This window comes from Budorcas taxicolor, chromosome 16 (genome assembly GCF_023091745.1).
Source record: "Budorcas taxicolor isolate Tak-1 chromosome 16, Takin1.1, whole genome shotgun sequence".
Taxonomy (NCBI): Eukaryota; Metazoa; Chordata; class Mammalia; order Artiodactyla; family Bovidae; genus Budorcas; species Budorcas taxicolor.
The window spans coordinates 35,783,581-35,803,083 of record NC_068925.1 but is presented as its reverse complement, the minus strand read 5'-3'; the positions used below and the strand labels follow the sequence as shown (position 1 = coordinate 35,803,083).

Here is a 19,503-nt window from a genome sequence, read left to right as displayed (position 1 = left end):
TTGTTGTGGAACAGTCTCTAGGCAGAAAGCCTTCAATAGTTGTAGCTTGTGGGCTCAAGAGGGCAGATTCAGTAGTTGCGGCCAAGGGGCTTAGTTGTTCCACATCATGTGGGATCTTCATGAACCAAGGGCTGAACCGGTGTCCCCTGCATTGGCAGGTGGATTCTTAACTGCCGGACCACCAGGGAAGTCCCACTATTTTCTTATTTTTTAATTGACTTTATTAAATGATTCATAAATTAGGCAGCATCCCATCTAACAAGGAGGAAAGTGTTTTTCAGCCAGTTTCTAATATTTTTTAAAATATATGTATTTATTTTTGGTTGCATTGGGTCTTCATTGCTGCATGCAGGCTTTCCTTAGCTGCAATGGGTAGGCCCTACTCTCTAGTTGCAATGTGTGGGCTTCTCATTGCAGTGGCTTCTCTTGTTGCAGAGCATGGGCTCTAGAGTACTCAGGCTTCAGTAGGTGTGGGCTTCCTTTGTAGCTCAGTTGGTAAAGACTTTGCCTGCAGGGCAAGAGACCTGGGTTGGGAAGATCCCCTGGAGAAGGAAATGGCAACCCACTCCAGTATTCTTGCCATGGACAGAGGAGCCTGGCAGGCTACAGTCCATGGGGTTGCAAGAGTCCAACACGACTTAGTGACTAACCCCCCCACCCCTATCCAAGCTACTTTATTTGATGTGATTTGTTAATTAAACAAATATTAATAAAATTTTCATGTATGCCCATTACATTACTATGGGATAAAGAATGTGAAGTGTGTCATCAGAACAGAAAACTCAAATTTTGTAGGCAGGGAAGGCTTTCAGGAAGAAATGACATCTAACCCAAAGTATGGGTAGAAGTCATCCAGGTAAAGAAGGGAAGGAAGAGTGTTCCAGTCAGTGGGAACAATAAGAAATGTTGGAAGAGCTGAAATTCAGTTATTATGCAGGAGCCCACAGTGTGGGTGGCAGGAAATGTGAAAAAGTTGGAAAGATGGGCAGAGGCCTTGGTGTCAGGTTAAGATGTTTAGACTTTATATTACGGTAAGATAAGGGCATTAAACATTTTAAGGAGGGACATACCCATGACCAGATTTTAGTTTTAGAAAGATTATTCTTTCTAAGGGTGGAGTAAGATGATTGGCTTTTCTTTTTAGAAAGGAAGCCTATAAGGAGGCAAGGGAGGTCTAAAAGTATTTAAGGAGGGTAGCCCTTGTAAGGTTTTAAGGAGAGTGACAAGATGAGATATGAGGTTTTAGAAGGAGTTCTAAAAGGTATAAATGGTTAACTAACTGCTGACCCAGAGGAAGCAGTGTCAAGTTGAGAGTCAAGACCTCCACCATGTCCCACCTCTGCTTTCTTTGCCAGCGCTGCAGCCAGGCCCTGAAACTGAATCATTCCATGGGGCCCTCCCAGGAACCTGGAGCTTCGATGCCTATCTCAGCTCAGGGAGCGACAAGAGAAACACAGGAGGGAGGCCCTCCCTCTAAGGAGGAGGCAAACCTTGAAAATCTACAGGATGGTGCCTTTTGCAGGACTCCTCACCCCCCCAGTGGTGCGATGTCCTTGGACTATTCCAACTTCACCCTGCTTGGGAAGTTGGAGCCCTGGAGGAGTCTCGACAGCATCCAGAAGACTATTAGGGATAGTTCGGACATCCTCTCTGGTGAAACAGAGGTGGACCACCCGCTGTGTGTGGACTGTACTGACTATCTTTTAGAGGTATTGGACATTGAACTCGCCATCACAGAATCTGATGTTCAGAACTACAAACGCTGTTTGGAGACCAGGAAGCGGGTGACTGAGGATGAGACGGAGATGCTGCAGGAGAAGCTGAAGGACATGGAGTTGGAGGAAGCAAGGCTACTCCAGGAAGCGGCAGAGGTGGAAAAGAACCAAGAAAGGGTAGCAGCCGATCTCGAGGCAGCCCAGGCAGAGACTAAGATGCTGGAGCAGCAGGAAGAGCAGTACTGGAAGGACTACAGTCAACTGAAATGGCAACAATTAGAACTACATGAGGAGCTGAGCAGTGTGGAGATGCGGCTACAGTACGCCCAGATCCAGCGGAATCAGTTGGAGAAAACCGACATCTTTAATGCCACCTTTGAGATCTGGCAAGACGGCCCCTTAACCATCATCAATAACTTCAGATTGGGCCGCCTCCCCACTGTCCCTGTGTGCTGGAATGAGATCAATGCGGCCTGGGGACAGACAGCCTTGCTGCTCCTTGCCCTGGCCAACACAATTGGACTGGAGTTTCAGCGGTACCGTCTCTTCCCCTGCGGAAACCACTCCTACCTGAGGTCTTTAATAGATGACCGTGCCGAGTTGCCGTTGTTCTCTAGTGGGAAGCAGAATGTTTTCTTACATAACAAATTTGATCAGGCTATGATGGCTTTCCTGGACTGCATGCAGCAGTTCAAGGAAGCAGCTGAGAGAGGTGAGTCGGGTCTCTGTTTGCCCTACAAGATTCATGTGAAGAAAGGCCTGATGGAAGACCCTGGAAGCAGCAGGGGATTCTATTCCATCAGAACCCACTTGAATACGGAGGAGGACTGGACAAAGGCACTCAAGCTCATGCTTATAAATTTTAAGTGTAGTCTTACTTGGGTCTCCTTAAGGTATGGTCGAAAATAACTTATTCTACTAGGGGGAGATTATTTTTTTGGTTTAATATATTTGTGAAAGTGTTATCAGATAAAATTTAAAACTGAGGCATGTGTGTTTATATATTTTTGGTTGTGCTGGGTCTTTGTTGCTGCGCGTGGCCTTTCTCTAGTTGTGGGGAGCGGGGGTTATTCTTGCGGTGCTCGGGTTTCTGATTGTGGTGGCTTCCTTCTGTTGTGGAGCACAGGCTCTAGGTGCATGGCTTCATCAGCTGTGGCTCGGTAGTTGTGGCTCATGGGCCCTAAAGCACAGGCTCAGTAGTTGTGGTCCACGGGTTTTAGTTGCTCCTTGGCATGTGGGATCTGCCCGGATTAGGGATTGAACCCATGTCCACTGTGTTGGCAGGCAGATTCCTATCCCCTGCACCACCAGGGAAGTCTTATATGTTTACTTTAAAAATGAATGGCCACACAGGCACTAATTTAAGATTGTCCCGAGCAACCCCAAAGTTATTGCTGTCTTTCCCAGAATGTTTGTCCTCTCTCCCATTTTTCCTAAACATTCAAAAGGACAAAGATTAAGTCACAAGATGACAAGACTATTTCTCCATTAAAATGGAATAAAGATTGCAGAAAAAACTGAAATGGGTGATGGTGGCGGGTGATGAGGGGATGGGGTATTAAGGAGAGAGGTGCTGACGTGCTCAATCGTGGCTGACTCTTCACGACCCCATGGACTGTAGCCCGCCAGTTTCCTCTGTCCGTGGAATTTTCCAGGCAAGAATACTGGAGTGAGTTGCCATTTCCTTCTTCAAAGGAGAGAGGTGGAGGTCTTTAATTTTTTATGAGGAAAGTACTTGGGCCATTGTCCATAGAACTTTGGAGTAGGAAGGTAAATATTAAAAGATAATTACATTTTTGCTGTGATACAGTAAACCCTCTTCATCCCAGAAAAGCTTTCAATAAACTTCTACATTTTCTTCTGTGATTTAGAGTGAGAAATGTGTCTTTGAGCACAAGCCTTAGGTGAACGTCTACGGAGGCCAGAGAAGGCTGGTAGCATTTCCACTGACCAATGCTCAGGTAAGGGTCACAGAGTGAACCCTTACAGAGAACTGAAGGTTGTAAAAGTCAGGATTCTGCAAACTGTGGGACTTTCCTGGTAATCCAGTGGTTAGAACTCTGTGTTTCCCCTATATGGGGCACAGGTTCAATCCCAGGTTAGGGAACTAAGAGCCTGCATGCGGCTGCAACATGCATTGATGCCAAGTTGTTGTTGATTTTTTTTTTTTTAACAAAATACAAAAATTTTTAAAAAGCCTATTGTGTCATGTCATTTACTCAATTCTCCATTACTCTCAGAACAAAGTCCCAAATTCTTACTGTGACTTTTAGCCTGGGTAATCTGTCCTTCCTGCCTCTCTAGGCTCACCTCATACTTCTCCCAGCTCCTTTCTGTTCCCAAATATGCTAACTCCACTCTCCTTCTGCCTTCTGCCCATGCTCTTCCCTGTGTGTTTTCTAAAATTTATTTTTGGTGTGCTAGGTCTTTGTTGCTGTGTCTGGGCTTTCTCTAATTGCAGTGAGGAGGGCTACACTCTAGTTGCAGTGTGCGGGCTTTTCATTGTGATGACTTCCCCTGTTGTGGAACAGGGGTGGGCTCTAGGATGCGTGGGCTTTAGCAGCTGTGGCTTACACGGGCTTAGCTGCTCTGCAGCATGTGAAATCAGGATCAAGGATGGAACCCGCATCCCCTGCACTGGCAGGCACATTCTTTATCACTGAGCCAACAGGAAATCCATGATAGCTACTTCAGCTTAGTGGTCCAGATGATGCCTAGAAAGACCCTCATACATATTAAACATCCATCGATAGAAATCATTGTGGAAAATAAGAGCAGGGAGTTGACTAATTCATCATGGACTCAAGGCTTCCTGGGTAGCTCAAATGGTAAAGAATCTGCCTGCAGTACAGGAGACCCAGGTTCATCCCTGGGTCAGGAAGATCCCCTGGAGAAGGGCTTGGCAACCCATTCTAGTATTCTTGCTTGGAGAATTCCATGTACAGAGGAGCCTGGCAGGTTACAGTCCATGGACTCACAAAGAGTCAGACACAACTGAGTGACTAACACACACACAGATGTAATTAGGGGGCTTCCCAGGTGGTGCCAATAAAGAAACTGCCTGCCGATGCAGGTAGATGTATGAGGCACAGGTTTGATCCTTGGGTGGGAAGACCCCCTGGAGGATGGCATGGCAACCCACTCTGGTAATCTTGCCTAGGAAATCTCATAGACAGAGGAGCCTGGTGGGCTTCTGTCCATAGGGTCCCACAGAGTTGGACAGGACTAAAGCAACTTAGCATGCAAAAGTAATAGAAAACTCCTAGGAGATTAAGCTTCCCTGGTGGCTCAGATGGTAAAGAGTCCACCTACAATGCAGGAGACCTGGGTTTTGTCCCTGGGTCAGAAAGATCCCCTGGAGAAGGAAATGGCTACTCACTCCAGTATCTTGGACATGGGGTTGCAAAGAGTCATTTGTGACTGAGTGACTAACTCTTTCACTTTCCAGCCTTCAGACTTATTTACTGGAACAAGTTAAATGCCATCTTGAAGAAATAATTAGATTAGTCTAGAAATGTGGCTACATGTGGCCTAGGTTTTAAGAAGTCAACATTTTGTTTTTTAAGTAGGAGGTATATATTAAAAGAAATAAATGAGACATAACAACTGAATATAATGAGAACCCTGAGATTGAAAAAAAGGAGCCACTGACTGCTGTCACTGAGTTGGCCTGACGTTAACAGCTGGAGTTCTCCTAGATACATAAATAACTTTACAGAACAAAAGAATCCCCTCGTTCTGTGACTGTGATGGAGCAAGACAAGAACAAGTCTAGTCTGTAGTGCTGTCTAAGAGACAAAAACAAGAACATTTCCAAACCACAAAAATGGCCAAACATTCCCCTTGCCTGCTGTGTTTCTTTTGCTTTCACATAAAAAATCAAGATAATCGTAGAATTGTCCTTGCTTTTGACAAGTCCAGACAAAATCCCAAGAATCCACATTTCATTGAGATGCCACCTTCATTCCTTCCCTGTGGCAGCTCTTTCCCTCCTTGCAGAGAACTGATCAATCCAAATTTGTTCACATAGGTTCCCAGTCTTTGGCTGGAGGGCAGCAATCACTTTGATTAGATCCTAGCTTGAAAAAGCAAGCTCAGTTCTGTCACTCAGTCATGTCCGACTCTTTGCAACCCCATGGACTGCAGCATGCCAGGCTTCCCGTCTGTCTCCAACTCCTGGAGTTTTTTTCAGACTCATGTCCATCAAATTGGTGATGCCATCCAGTCATCTCATCCTCTGTTGTCCCCTTCCCCTCCTGCCTTCAATCTTTTCCATCATAAGGGTCTTTTCCAATGAGTCAGTTCTTCACATCAGGTGGCCAAAGTATTGGAATTTCAGCTTCAGCCTCAATCCTTCCAATGAATATTCAGGACTGATTTCCTTTAGGATTGACTGGTTTGATCTCCTTGCAGTCCAGGGGACTCTCAAGAGTCTTCAACATCACAGTTGAAAAGCATCAATTCTTCAGTGGTCAGCTTTATAGTCCAACTCTCACATCCATACATGACCACTGGCAAAACCATAGCCTTGACTAGACAGACCTTTGTTGGCAAAGTAATGTCTCTGCTTTTGAATATGCTGTCTAGGCTGGTCATAGCTTTTCTTCCAAGGAGCAAGTGTCTTTTAATTTCAGGGCTGCAGTCACCATCTACAGTGATTTTGAAGCCCCCCAGAATAAAGTTTCTCATTGTTTCCATCGTTTCCCCATCTATTTGTCATGAAGTGATGGGACCGGATGACATGATCTTAGTTCTCTGAATGTTGAGGGTTGTGTGTGTGTGTGTGTGTGTGTGTGTGTGTGTAGCAGAGTTTTATTAAAGTGAACAGCATGGATCGCAAGTCCCTTGAAAGTCTACAATCTGACAGATAGGTTAGTAGTTCTAATTCCCCACACAATTACAAAATGGTCAAAGAGACCAGGAAAAGATGACCCAGAAAGGAAAGTTCAGTCCTCACGCTTTCCCCATTTTTGGCCGCTCCCCTCACAGGGACCTTGGGTGTCTCTTGGCATTGGCAGGTCTGTATAAACCCCTGACTAGTCTCCCCTGTTTGGGGGTGCCTTCAGCCATTACAAGGCACTGAGAAACCACAAAGCAGGGCCCGTCGCTTGCTTCACTCAGGGCATGTCATTCATTCACACAAACACACTGTAGAGTTAGTAAAGTAAAGCAGAAAATGTGTATACTGAGAAGGCAGAGAGATTAGCGCTCTGAGTGTTCTTACCTTGTCCTGAAGATCCTGGACAAGCCCTCAGTATGATAGCTTACAGTGAACAGTGTTGGATTCGTGATCTCTGAAGAAGGTTTAGCTTAGGGACCAGGGACCAGGCTTGATCACTCAAGAGATTTTGTGTAGAAGTTTATTAAAGAGAGGAAGGGGACAGAGAGAGCTCCTGACATAGACATCAGAAGGGGATGAAGTGTGCCCCCTGAATGTTGAGTTTTAAGCCAACTTTTTCATTCTTCTCTTTCACTTTCATCAAGAGGCTCTCTAGTTGTCTTCACTTTTTGCCATAAGGGTCATATCATCTGCGTATCTGAAGGCATTGATACTTCTCCTGGTAATCTTGATTCCAGCTTGTGCTTCATCCAGCCTGCCATTTCACGTGATATACTGCATATAAGTTAAATAAGCAGGGTGACAATATACAACTTTGATGTACTCCTTTCCCTATTTGGAACCAGTCTGTTGTTCCATGTCCAGTTCTAACTGTTGCTTCTTGATCTGCACACAGATTTCTCAGGAGGCAGGTCAGCTGGTCTGGTATTCCCATTTCTTTCAGAATTTTCCACAGTTTGTTGTGATCCACATAGTCAAAAGCTTTAGCGTAGTCAAGCAGAAGTAGGCTAAATTTGCCTATTACTCAAGGTATCTCTTGACTTCCTACTTTTGTATTCCAGTCCCCTATAATGAAAAGGACATCTTTTTTGGATGTTAGTTCTAGAAGGTCTTGTAGGTCATAATAGAACTGTTCAGCTTTTTTCACATTATTGGTTGTGGCATAGATTTGGATTACTGTGCTTACTCCTTGGAAGAAAAGTTATGGACCAACCTAGATAGCATATTGAAAAGCAGAGAAATTACTTTGCCAACTAAGGTCTGTCTAGTCAAGGCTATGGTTTTTCCAGCAGTCATGTATGAATGTGAGGGTTGGACTGTGAAGAAATCTGAGCACTGAAGAATTGATGCTTTTGAACTGTGGTGTTGGAGAAGACTCTTGAGAGTCCCTTGGACTGCAAGGAGATCCAACCAGTCCATTCTGAGGAGATTAGCCCTGGGATGTCTTTGGAAGGAATGATGTTAAAGCTGAAACTCCAGTACTTTGGCCACCTCAAGTGAAGAGTTGACTCACTGGAGAAGACTCTGATGCTGGGGGAGGGATTGGGGGCAGGAGGAGAAGGGGGACGACAGAGGATGAGATGGTTGGATGGCATCACTGACTTGATGGATGGGAGTCTGAGTGAACTTCAGGAGTTGGTGATGGACAAGGAGGCCTGGCATGCTGCGATTCATGGGGTTGCAAAGAGTCGGACACGACTGAGTGACTGAACTGAACTGAACTGAACTGATATTGAATGGTTTGCCTTGGAAACGAACAGAGATCATTTTGTCATTTTTGAGATTGTACCCAGTACTGAATTTTGGACTCTTTTGTTGACTATGATGGCTGCTCCATTTCTTCTAAGGGATTCTTGCCCTCAGTAGTAGATATAATGGTCATCTGAGGTAAATTTGCCCATTCCAGTCCATTTTAGTTCACTGATTCCTAAAATGTCAGTGTTCACTCTTGCCATCTCCTGTATGATGACTTCAAATTTACTTAATTCATGGACCTAAGATTCCAGGTTCTTATGCAATATTGATCTTTACAGCATCCGATTTTACTTCCATCACCAGTCATATCCACAACTCGGTGTTGTTTTTGTTTTGGCTCCGTCTCTTCATTCTTTCTGGAGTTATTTCTCCACTCTTCTCAGCAGCATAATGGGCACATACTGACCTGGGGAGTTCCTCTTTCAGTGTCATATCTTTTTGCCTTTTCATATCATTCATGGAGTTCTCTAAAGCAAGACTACTTGCCTTAAGTGGTTTGCCATTGCCTTCTCCAGTGAAGTGAAGTTGCTCAGTCATGTATGACTCTTTGTGACCCCATTGACTGTAACCTACCAGGCTCCTCTGTCCATATTTTCCAGGCAAGTGTACTGGACTGGGTTGCCATTTCCTTCACCAGGGGATTTTCCTGACCCCCAACTCAGGGATTGAACCTAGGTCTCCCAAATTGCAGGCAGACACTTTACCCTCTGGCCACTAGGGAAGCCTGCCTTCTCCAGTGGACCACGGTTTGCCAGAGCTCTTCACCATGACCCATCCATCTTGGGTGGCCCTACATGGCTTGGCTCATAGTTTCATCGAGTTAGATGAGGTTGTGGTCCATGTGATCAGTTTGGTTAATTTTTTTGTGATTGTGGTTTTCATTCTGCCCTCTGTGGGATAGGGATAAGAGGCTTTTGGAAGCTCCTTGATGGGAGAGACTGACTGAGAGTGGGGGGTGGTGGGGGAACTGGGTCTGGTTCTGATGTCCATTCTCTGCTGCTGCTGCTGCCGCCAAGTCACGTCAGTCGTGTCCAACTCTGTGTGACCCCACAGACGGCAGCCCACTAGGCTCCCCCGTCCCTGGGATTCTCCAGGCAAGAACACTGGAGTGGGTTGCCATTTCCTTCTCCAATGCATGAAAGTGAAAAGTGAAAGTGAAGTCGCTCAGTTGTGTCCAACTCCTAGTGACCCCATGGACTGCAGCCTACCAGGCTCCTCCATCCATGGGATTTGCCAGGCAAGAGTACTGGAGTGGGGTGCCATTGCCTTCTCCACTGTCCGTTCTCAGTAAATCTTTAATCCAATTTTCTGTTGATGGGCGGGGCTGTGTTCCCTCCCTGTTTGACCTGAGACCAAACTATGGTGGAGGTGATGAAGTAATGGTGACCCCTTCAAAGGTCCTGTGCATGCGCTGCTGCACTCAGTGTCCCGACCCTGTACAGGCGACTGCCGACCCACGCCTCTGCAGGAGACTCCTGGACACTCATAGGCAAGTCTGGGTCAGTGTCTTGTGGGGTCACGGCTCCTTTCTCCTGGATTTGTTTTTGCCTTCCGAGAGTCTGTTTCCCCAGCCCTGTGTAAGTTCTGTAATCAAATCCCATGGGCCTCCAAAGTCAAATTCCCCTGGGGGTTCTCAGTCCCTTTGCCAGATTCCCAGGTTGGGAAATCTCTTGTGGGTTCTAGAACTTTCTTAGTAGTGTGAGAATTTATTGTTCTGCAGTTTGTGAGTTGTCTGCTTGGTGGGTCTATGTTGGGGTTAATGGCGATCTCCTTCAAGAGGGCTTATGCCACAGCCAGGACGGCTGCACCCAGAGCCCCTGACCCTGTGACAGGCCACTTGAAAAAGCAACAGACAGCTCTAAGAGACATATTGGGAAGAATTACTGAAATTAGATCATACAGAATTTGTCTTTCTCTGTACACGTTATTCTTTAATTTTTAAAAAGAAATAGTATAATGATCAGGTATATACAAACCTTTTTTTCAAATGTCATTATCAGATGTTAAAAAAAGCCCAGCTCCTCAGCTATACTACTTATTAACTAAATAGAAAGTAGATATTCTCTTTAAACTTTCATCTTATCTTCTACAACATGGAATTAATGATAGTAATTTAATTCTGGGGGTTCACTGACAATATTTTAATTTAGTAAAGTACTTGGCACATTTTATTATCATTTATTGTTAAAATTATAAAGATGTAAACACCTTGTACCTAAGTTTGTGTACTTATATGACTTATGAGTATTTCCATATCATAAATTTCAGAACAGGGAATTTCTGAGTAAGTGGATATGAATATTTTCTAAATTAAAAAAATTTCTTCACCAAATATTGTTCTATAATGATTGCACACAGACCCACCCTGACAACCATGGAACCTAGAGCAGAAGCTCCAGTGGAGTTTGTATAAACACTTAAACCAAGCTGCAGACTATTCAATGACATACATTTTTCCTTCCAGCCTTGATAAATACACCATCAACACCTCAAAGGCCAGCTTCAACTTTGGAATTCTCGGACAGATACCTTGAAGTTCCAGGATGAGATGCTACATGGGTCCATGAACCATCTCCCTCTTCTCTGCCTCTGTCTCCTTTCCACAAGGCAAAGTCTCTCACACTTCCCTGTGAGCACATCAGTTTCAAGCTTCATCCACAGATCTGTAAGCAGCCATCCTTCAGTGGCCCCTTCAGGCCAAAGGTCCAAGCAGCACAATCCATCCTTAGGAAAACACCTGTGTAGTTTCTGATATGGGTACTGGGGCCACTTGCACAGGAATGGGCAGGGTTCTAGACACATGGAGTATGATCTCGAAGGGGAGGGCCAGTCTTCTTAACCCCCTAGAACCTTACTCCAATGGGGAAGTAGGCAGCAGATGAAGACCAGAATGGGGTTCTCTAAAGTACAGAGAGGCCCCTCTTGCTCATGTTTAAGGAGGTACTGGTTTTATAAGCTTATATTCCTTTTAAAGTTGCCTATTCTATCACAACATAATAACACTGGATAGTGCCAGTTTTGAAAACATTTACTAATCTTTTACCTGAGAAAGTCCCAATGTTTCAACATGAATTCTTATAATTATCGTTAGACATTTTGGTGTTTGCAACCACTTGGATCTCCTCTTTGTTGAATGAAGAACATGTTGTTAATAATTTTTAATACTGTTCAATCCAATTCCAAGATTTTCTGTATACTAGGGAAGTTAGCAGTTTGTCATAAGGGTTGCAAACATCCCCCACCTCCAGGTTTTCTTTGATTGTATTTATAATTAAATTGGTTATCTAGAAGTCTTAGTTTCAATTTTTATGTAGTCAAAATCAGTATTCTTTTCTTTATGGCATCTGAGTTTTGTGTCATGGTGAGAAAGATGATCTCCATTCCAAGATTATAAAATTATACACCCACAGTTCATTTTCATCTAGCACAATACAGTTTCACTGCTTTTACATTAAAATACTTGATGCATCTGGAATTTATTTTAATGTAAGATTTGATTTGGGTCTCATGTTCTCTTTTATTCCAAATGGCAAGCTCATTGTCTCAATTGCATTTATCAAATAATCCATCCTTTGGCACGGGTGATCTAACTTGCCCCTGCTATAATCATGTTTTATCTCCCTAACAACACTCTACACTCAAGACAAAGGCTTTATTTTCTTGGGACACTCACGTCAATGGGCAAGTCCTCAACAAATGTGCTCAGAAGTGTTGAACAAATACTAGGGATAAATTGGAGGGCTTGCTATTATCTAGTGAGAAAATGGCTATTACAAAGATTAACTGAAGTATTTGGACTTCCCTGCTGGTACAGTGGATAAGAATCCACCTACCAATGCAGGGAATTTGGGTTCGATAAGTGGTCCAGGAAGATTCCACATGCCATGGGGCAACCAGGCCCATGCATCACAACTACTGAAGCCCATCTCCCTAGAGCCTGTGCTCCTCTACAAGAGAAGCCATCACAATGAGAAACTAGTGCATCACAGGTAGAGGGTAGCCCCTGATCTCTGCAACTAGAGAAAGCCCATGAGCAGCTACAAAGATGCTCAGTTGTGTCTGACTCTTTGCAACCCCATGGAATATGCAGTCCATGGAATTCTCCAGGCCAGAATACTGGAGTGGGCAGTCTTTCCCTTCTCCAGGGGATCTTCCCAACCCAGTTATCGAACCAAGGTCTCCCACATTGCAGGTGGATTCTATACCAGCTGAGCCCCAAGGGAAGCTCACCCAGCGCAAACAAAAAAATAAATAAATTATTTAAAATATATATCTATATATAAAGATTAAATGAACCAGTACCTGAAAAGTTCCTAGGATAGGATTGGTACATATTAAGGTACTGCTACTTTTCTTTTAAGACTTTCCTGGTGGCTCAGACAGTAAAGCACCTGCCTGAAATGTGGGAGACCTTGTTCGATCCCTGGCTCGGGAAGATTCTGTGGAGAAGAAAATAGCAATCCACTCCAGTACTCTTGCTTGGAAAATCACATGGACAGAGGAGCCTGGTATGCTACACCCCATGGGGTCACAAAGAGTCAGACACGATCGAGGGACTAAACTTTCACTTTCATTCTTCTTTTGATTAGATTAAAAATTATGTCCAATATTATTTTAGACAGTGGCATTAACAACATACTGAGAGAAGAACTTTTACCATTTTAGTCAAGAACTCTACTTCTTGCCAGCTTCAGTGTATGAGTCGCTCCTTCCCTCCTACTCTCCATTATTTCTCAATCACGCAGAACTAGCAAGACAAACAGCTGTATGTGACCACTGACTCGGTGACCTCAGATTCTCTTTTGTTTTTTAATTCATATGGCTTACCATAAGATCAAGGTATTATGGAGGAAAAAAGAATAAAACAATAGTAACGTTTTTTGTTTGCTTGTTTTTATTTCTGCTTGTTGTAACTATAGTAATGAAAAAACCTTTTTCAAAGCCTGTGTTGATTCCATATTTACTAATATGTAATCCTAGCTGTGTTACTTTCCCCAGGTCTATTGCCTGCTATGTCTCTGTTGATCTCTAAGCCTCCATATGAGATTTCTAAGCGGGTACTGTCACTTAACAAAGAGCCTACTTCCTATTTATTCCCCACCAAACTTTCTGAGGGCAGAACTTCTCAAAGCAGACTGATCATCACATGGACCAAGTTCTAGCTCCTAGACAGTCCTGGGCAGTATGAGCACTGTTCCCCACCCGCTCCCACCCCCACTTTGGAGAAGTGCCCTAATTACGGTGAATCTGTGTTCATTCTGCTTCTGCTCTAGTAAAACAAATTTAACCAACATGTTTGGAGCAAATACTTTTGCCCAGCATGGTTCTGAGTGGTTGAAGCATCCTGGAAAGAGTATGGGCTTTGCAAACAGACAAATCTAGTTTGGGAAGATAGCTCACCTTGGGCCCAGTGAAGTTACTTAATCTCTTTGTCAGTTTCCTCATCTATAAAACTTGATCGTGTGATTTGAAACAATCCATGAACAAATGGACAAGACAGCCCACTGTAGCAGAGTAATCCATTCAAGCAAGATCTGGGGCTTCCCTGGTGGTTCAGATGGTAAAGAATCTGCCTGCAAGGCAGGAGACCCCGGTTCGATCCCCAGGTCAGGACCCTGGAGAAGGGAATAGCAACCCACTCCAGTATTGTTGCCTGGAGAATTCCATGGACAGAGGAGCTTGGTGGGCTACAGTCCATGGGGTCACAAAGAGTCAAACTGAAGTGACTTAGCAAGCACATGTAGATCATTTTAAACCTTCTTTCAACTGTAATATTCTATAATTTTGAAATGCCTATGTATGTAAAGCTAGAAGAAACGATTTCTTCCAGAATCACAGCCAATTATTTCTGTATTAAATTAGGTTATAAATTAAAAGTAACACATGAGGTTGAAAAGTAAAAGTGAAAGTCATTCAGTCTTGTCCCACTCTTTGTGACCCTACAGACTGTAGCACACCAGACTCCTCTGTCCATGGGATTCTCCAGGCAAGCATACTGGATGGAGTAGAGGGGTCTGGGTCTCTGGCATTGTAGGCAGGTTCTTTACTGTCTGAGCCACCACATGAGTTACTATTTTTTTTTTTTAATTTCATTGTTACTCAGTGACAAACTGGCGCTTGCCGAGAACATTTTCCATTTGCCTCTGTGGGAACTGAATCCTATGCTGCTGCAGCTGTTGACCTTTGACACACCCTGAAGGGAGTTCAGGTGGAGAATGAGACACTTTCGCTTCAGGAATACTGATGGACTAGGTCTTTAGATAGTTACATATTTTCAGGAATTGATTTAATGAGTTCAATCCTTGCATCTCCTCCTATCTCAGTTCAGTTCAGTTCAGTCGCTCAGTCGTGTCCAACTCTTTGTGACCCCATGAATCACAGCACACCAGGCCTCCCTGTCCATCACCAACTCCCGGAGTTCACTCAGACTCACGTCCATCGAGTCAGTGATGCCATTCAGCCATCTCATCCTGTGTCGTCCCCTTCTCCTCCTGCCCCCAATCCCTCCCAGTGTCAGAGTCTTCTCCAATGAGTCAACTCTTCACATGAGGTGGCCAAAGTACTGGAGTTTCAGCCCTAAATCCCTTCATGGTGACATCAGCTCCTTGTGACTACCAGAAAACCTTTTGTCAGATAAATTATTGCTTGCATGAACTGTCCCTTCACCAAAATCCTATATACTGACCTTGCCCCCTACTTCTTTGTTGCAGTCTCTCAGAGCTATCTGAGGTGCTGTCTCCCAGGCTGCACTCCTCATTTTGCCCCAAGTAAAACTTAACCTGCAGTTCCCACATTATGCCACTTTAAGTCACCAGCGATTTTTTAAGTTCTGAAATTCCTGTTTGAGAAAGAGAAAAGTACATACTTTCATACCGAGGAGCTGGCCTGGTACTTACAGATAAACCAGTGTCTTCCTGGTGAACATAACAACTTCATAGATCAGCTACATCAGACAAGGCCACTCTGACTATCCATGGTGGATCAAGATAAGAACAAGATCTCTCTGTAATCATGTCTGAACACCGGCAAAAACACAGGCATTATCCAAGCCACAAAAACTACCCAGACCACAAAAATGACCAAAGAGCCCCTAACTTGGCCAGTGTGAGTGACTGCTATTTCTTCACCAATCACAGCTTTAGCCTTTTGTCATTCTTTTTCTCTTATAGATAAGATTTATTAAAATATCTAAGTATGGAATTTCCCCTGCATCCAATTCAAAGCAAAACCCTTCTGCTTTAAACTCTTTCCAAATCACCAACACAAGTCCAAATCCCATAATACCTTTATATCCCCTCTTACCGAGACCCATGTTTTCCAGTGAGTGTGTTCCCCCTCATTGTAATGGGCAATAACCCTACTTGTTTAACAATAGCTCTGCTTCTGGTGACCTTTGGCTGGAGATCATTAACACATTCAAAGCTGAACTATTCTCCAGAAAATTATTACCAAATGACCAATTTCTAGTGCTTTTTGCCTCTCAGAAAAGAAGCCCAGAGACTTCTTGAAGCAGAATATAGTTCAGCTTCATTATTTCTGCAGTTATAGAACATTTAACTTAGCTTCTTGGGGTTTGGAAATACCCAAACAGTATCTGTCCAACACACATCATAAAGCCTAAGAGACTTCATAATTTCAATAGGTGTGTACATATGAAACTAATATAATGTTGCAAAACAACTAAACCTCAATAAAAAACTACTTTTCTTTTCTTTTTTTTTTTTAAAGATTTAAAAGAAACCTAAATGGATGAATCCAAATTGTCTGAAAATACCTCAGTCAGTTGGGAGTGAGGGTGGGGTTTGATAGGGGAGCAATGTAATGTGGAGTGTGGGGAGTGATCTCCAGCCAAAGGTCACCAGAAGCAGAGCTATCATTAAATAAGCTGGGTTATTGCCCATTACAGTGAAGGGGAACACACTTGATGGGAAACATGGGTCTCGGTAAGAGCAGTGTGGAGGAAAGTGGGGTTCACAGTTGGGCAGAAGGGGATCCCACTTCACTGACTACCATGAGAATAGAAGCCCCTGAGCTCTGTAGCATGGCAAGCCTGGATTAAACGGTTAGGTGAAGAGTAGCTATAAATGTTAAAAGAGTTTCATGCAACACAAAGATTAACCAAAGGGCATCTAAAATTGTCAATCAGATCAGATCATCAGTCAGATCATCCTTAACTGCTGAGGATGCTGAAATGAGGAAAGCAAAAAAAGGAAAAAACCCCAATAAAAGAAAACACAACTTCCAAATCCTTCATGCTGCCATGGCAACTGGAGCTCACAATGATGGCATCATAAAGGCAGCTGGATTTGAGCACATGTGACTTGCTGGGAGCTGGAGGGTGGGGAGGAGGATGAGGGCAAGATCCCACCATGAGGGAAATGGAAACTGGGCAAGGGAAAATGCACACTAATCCTGGTAACAAAAATAAAATTGGTCACAGCTGTTAGCTGCAAGAGAGGAATAAGTGGATTTTACTTTTGCATGATGTCTTTTCACCAGAGATTGTTAAAACACACTTAACTATCACCAATTCATTCCTTGAACACCTCACTGAGAGTACTGTCACCCGTTTTATGGGCAATATGGTCAGTTCAGTGACTCATGATTGGGGGAAAAAGGTATAAAATATTCCATAGCAACTGGCCTTTGTACTAAACACAAGTTTACAAACTCATTTGAACCCCCATATTCTCCTATACCAAAAGGTCTCTAATTTTATTCAGTAAAGTTTAACATTAAAAGAAGTTTTTATCTCAAATAGGGCTAAATGAAATGCATTGTTGAATCTTGGTAGAGGGTATGGGGGAGATCCTTGTGCTATTCTTGCAGTTTACCTGCACCTTTGAATTCTATCAAAACACAAAGTACAACAAAATAACTAGAGCAGCTATGTCCAGTGCTTTTCTCAGAGCAGGGCTTTCTAGCTGTGGTGTCCACTGCTATGGCCCAGTGCCAAGTCTAGGGCTTTGCCCACAGTAGGTGGTCAATCAGTGCCTGTTGCGTCAATGGGCATTCAGTGAATGATAGCAACTGTTACTGAGTGTAGTTTGCAAGGGCATTCTCACTGAAGTACCGACCGAACAGCTTCAACAAGTCCTATATCATGAGGATACTCTCCGATGACTTCCCTGGTCATTAATATTCTTTCACCCATTCACACATATTTTCCAAGTGACTCTAGGGTGCTAGGAACTGTGCCAGATGTTGATTCAGAGTTGATGAATTTCAAGCACATGGACTCATTACATTTACAGGCTGGTGGAGGAGACAGACATGAAACAAGCAATCCGCAAAAGGGAACTGGCCTTCAACGGTGACAGGGATTATGGGAGGAGGGTACAGAGAGCTCTGGAAGCCTTGGACAGAAGAAAAGAAAAAGAATGAGCCATGTGTAATGAGCAAAGAAAGTGATATGACATCAGCCTGGAGAATTTTATGGAGGCTGGTGTGAGGGAGGAAAAATGAATTTCCCTCTACCCTCTAAGTTCTTGACTGGTGTAATAAAAGACAGAGGAGCAAACAAAAAAGTGAAAAGAACAATTATTAATGTGTATACATGGGAGATGGGCTTCCCAGGTGGTGCACTGGTAAAGAATCCGTCTGCCAATGCAAGAGACACAGGTCTAATTCCTGGATCGGAAAGATCCCCTGGAGGAGGAAATGGCACTCCAGTGTTCTTGCCTGGAAAATCCCATAGACAGCGGAGTCTGGTAGGCTACCATCCATGGTGTTCCAAAGAGTCAGATACAGCTGAGCACGACATCTTAATAGGCAGGGGAAAGGACTCTAGACCTCTCGCTGCTGCTGCTAAGTCGCTTCAGTCGTGTCCAATTCTGTGCGACTAGACCTCTTAGGGGAAAGTAAATGGATTGGAGAAGACCTTGATGCTGGGGAAGATTGAAGGAAGGAGGAGAAGGGGATGACAGATGATGAGATGGTTGGTTGGCATCACCGACTCAATGGACAGGAGTTTGAACAAGCCCTGGGAGTTGGTGATAAACAGGGAAGCCTGGCGAGCTGCTGTCCGCGGGGTTGCAAAGAGTTGGACATGACTGAGCAACTGAACTGAACTGAAACAGATTTTAGAAAGGTGATTGGTCCCTTAGAAGAATAGATGGGAGGATTGATAGTTTGTGATAGAGTTTGTCTGGGTGTGGCATTGATGTCTAGTCTCCTGTCTTGTGATAAGGTTACCAACCTCTTTAGTATAGGTGAGTATATCCCCACCTATATTATCGGAGACCAGAATTCAATTCCCTGATGGGGAGGCAACAAGCCCATTTTAGGCTTCCCAGGTAGCTCAGATTGTAAAGAATCTGCCTGCAATTCGAGAGACCTGGGTTTGATCCCTTGGTGGGGAAGATCCCCTGGAGAAGGAAATGGCAACGCACTCCAGTATTCTTGCCTGGAGAATTCCATGGACAAGTAGCCTGGGAGGCTACAGTCCATGGGGTTGCAAAGAGTTGGACACAACTGAGCAACTAATATGTTCACTTTACTTTCACGTGTGATAAGAGTCAATCTTCCTTTTTTGATGAAACTCCCAGGGAGGAGATTTTGGAGAGTTGAGCTCCTTTCAGAGACTCTGTCTTTAGGTAGGAAAGGCGAGTTCAGAGAAAGCCTCTCCTTGCATTTGCTGTTTTTCAAGTGCCTATAGCTCAAAATAATCAGTGTGCCAAAGTGTATATGGCGGTAACATATTCGGCTACCACTCATAGGCCATTTCAGACCTTGTAGCCAAACTTATGGACTTGAGTTTTAACATCAGAGCAGCAGCAAGCACGAAGGAAGCCAGTCTTAGGAAGAACCTTCTAAAGACCTTTCAAGCTATTGTCAAAATCTGAAGCTCTTTCCACTGAGTCTCACTGCCATACCCTTTGAGGGACAAAGATAGAATTTTTAAAACCTAACAATCTAAAGGTAACTTCTGTTTATGACAGCCAAGTGAGAATTCTTATGCACTGAAGCTCAGCAGGCCAACTGCCTAATGATAGCAGTTTATGCTTATTTAGTGCTTAATCTTCCTCAAGCATTATTTTAAGCTCATTACACACATTAACTCATTAAATTGTCATTAAGTCTATGAGGTAGGTACTATTTTTATTTCCATTTTTACAGATGAAGGTTTTGAGGCTTAGATAATTTTAAGTAACTTTCCCAAAGTCCCAGAGTAAATGAAGGAAACACTGTTCA

The 19,503-nt window shown here is 43.7% G+C and overlaps 1 protein-coding gene across 1 annotated transcript; it reads left to right on the top strand.

Annotated features, from left to right (window-relative positions):
• The first annotated feature begins 1,328 nt into the window (after positions 1–1,328).
• Positions 1,329–2,624, top strand: BECN2 (beclin 2). The gene has a single exon (XM_052653545.1). The coding sequence runs from the start codon at positions 1,329–1,331 to the stop codon at positions 2,622–2,624; it is 1,296 nt and encodes a 431-aa protein (XP_052509505.1).
• The last annotated feature ends 16,879 nt before the right edge of the window (positions 2,625–19,503 follow it).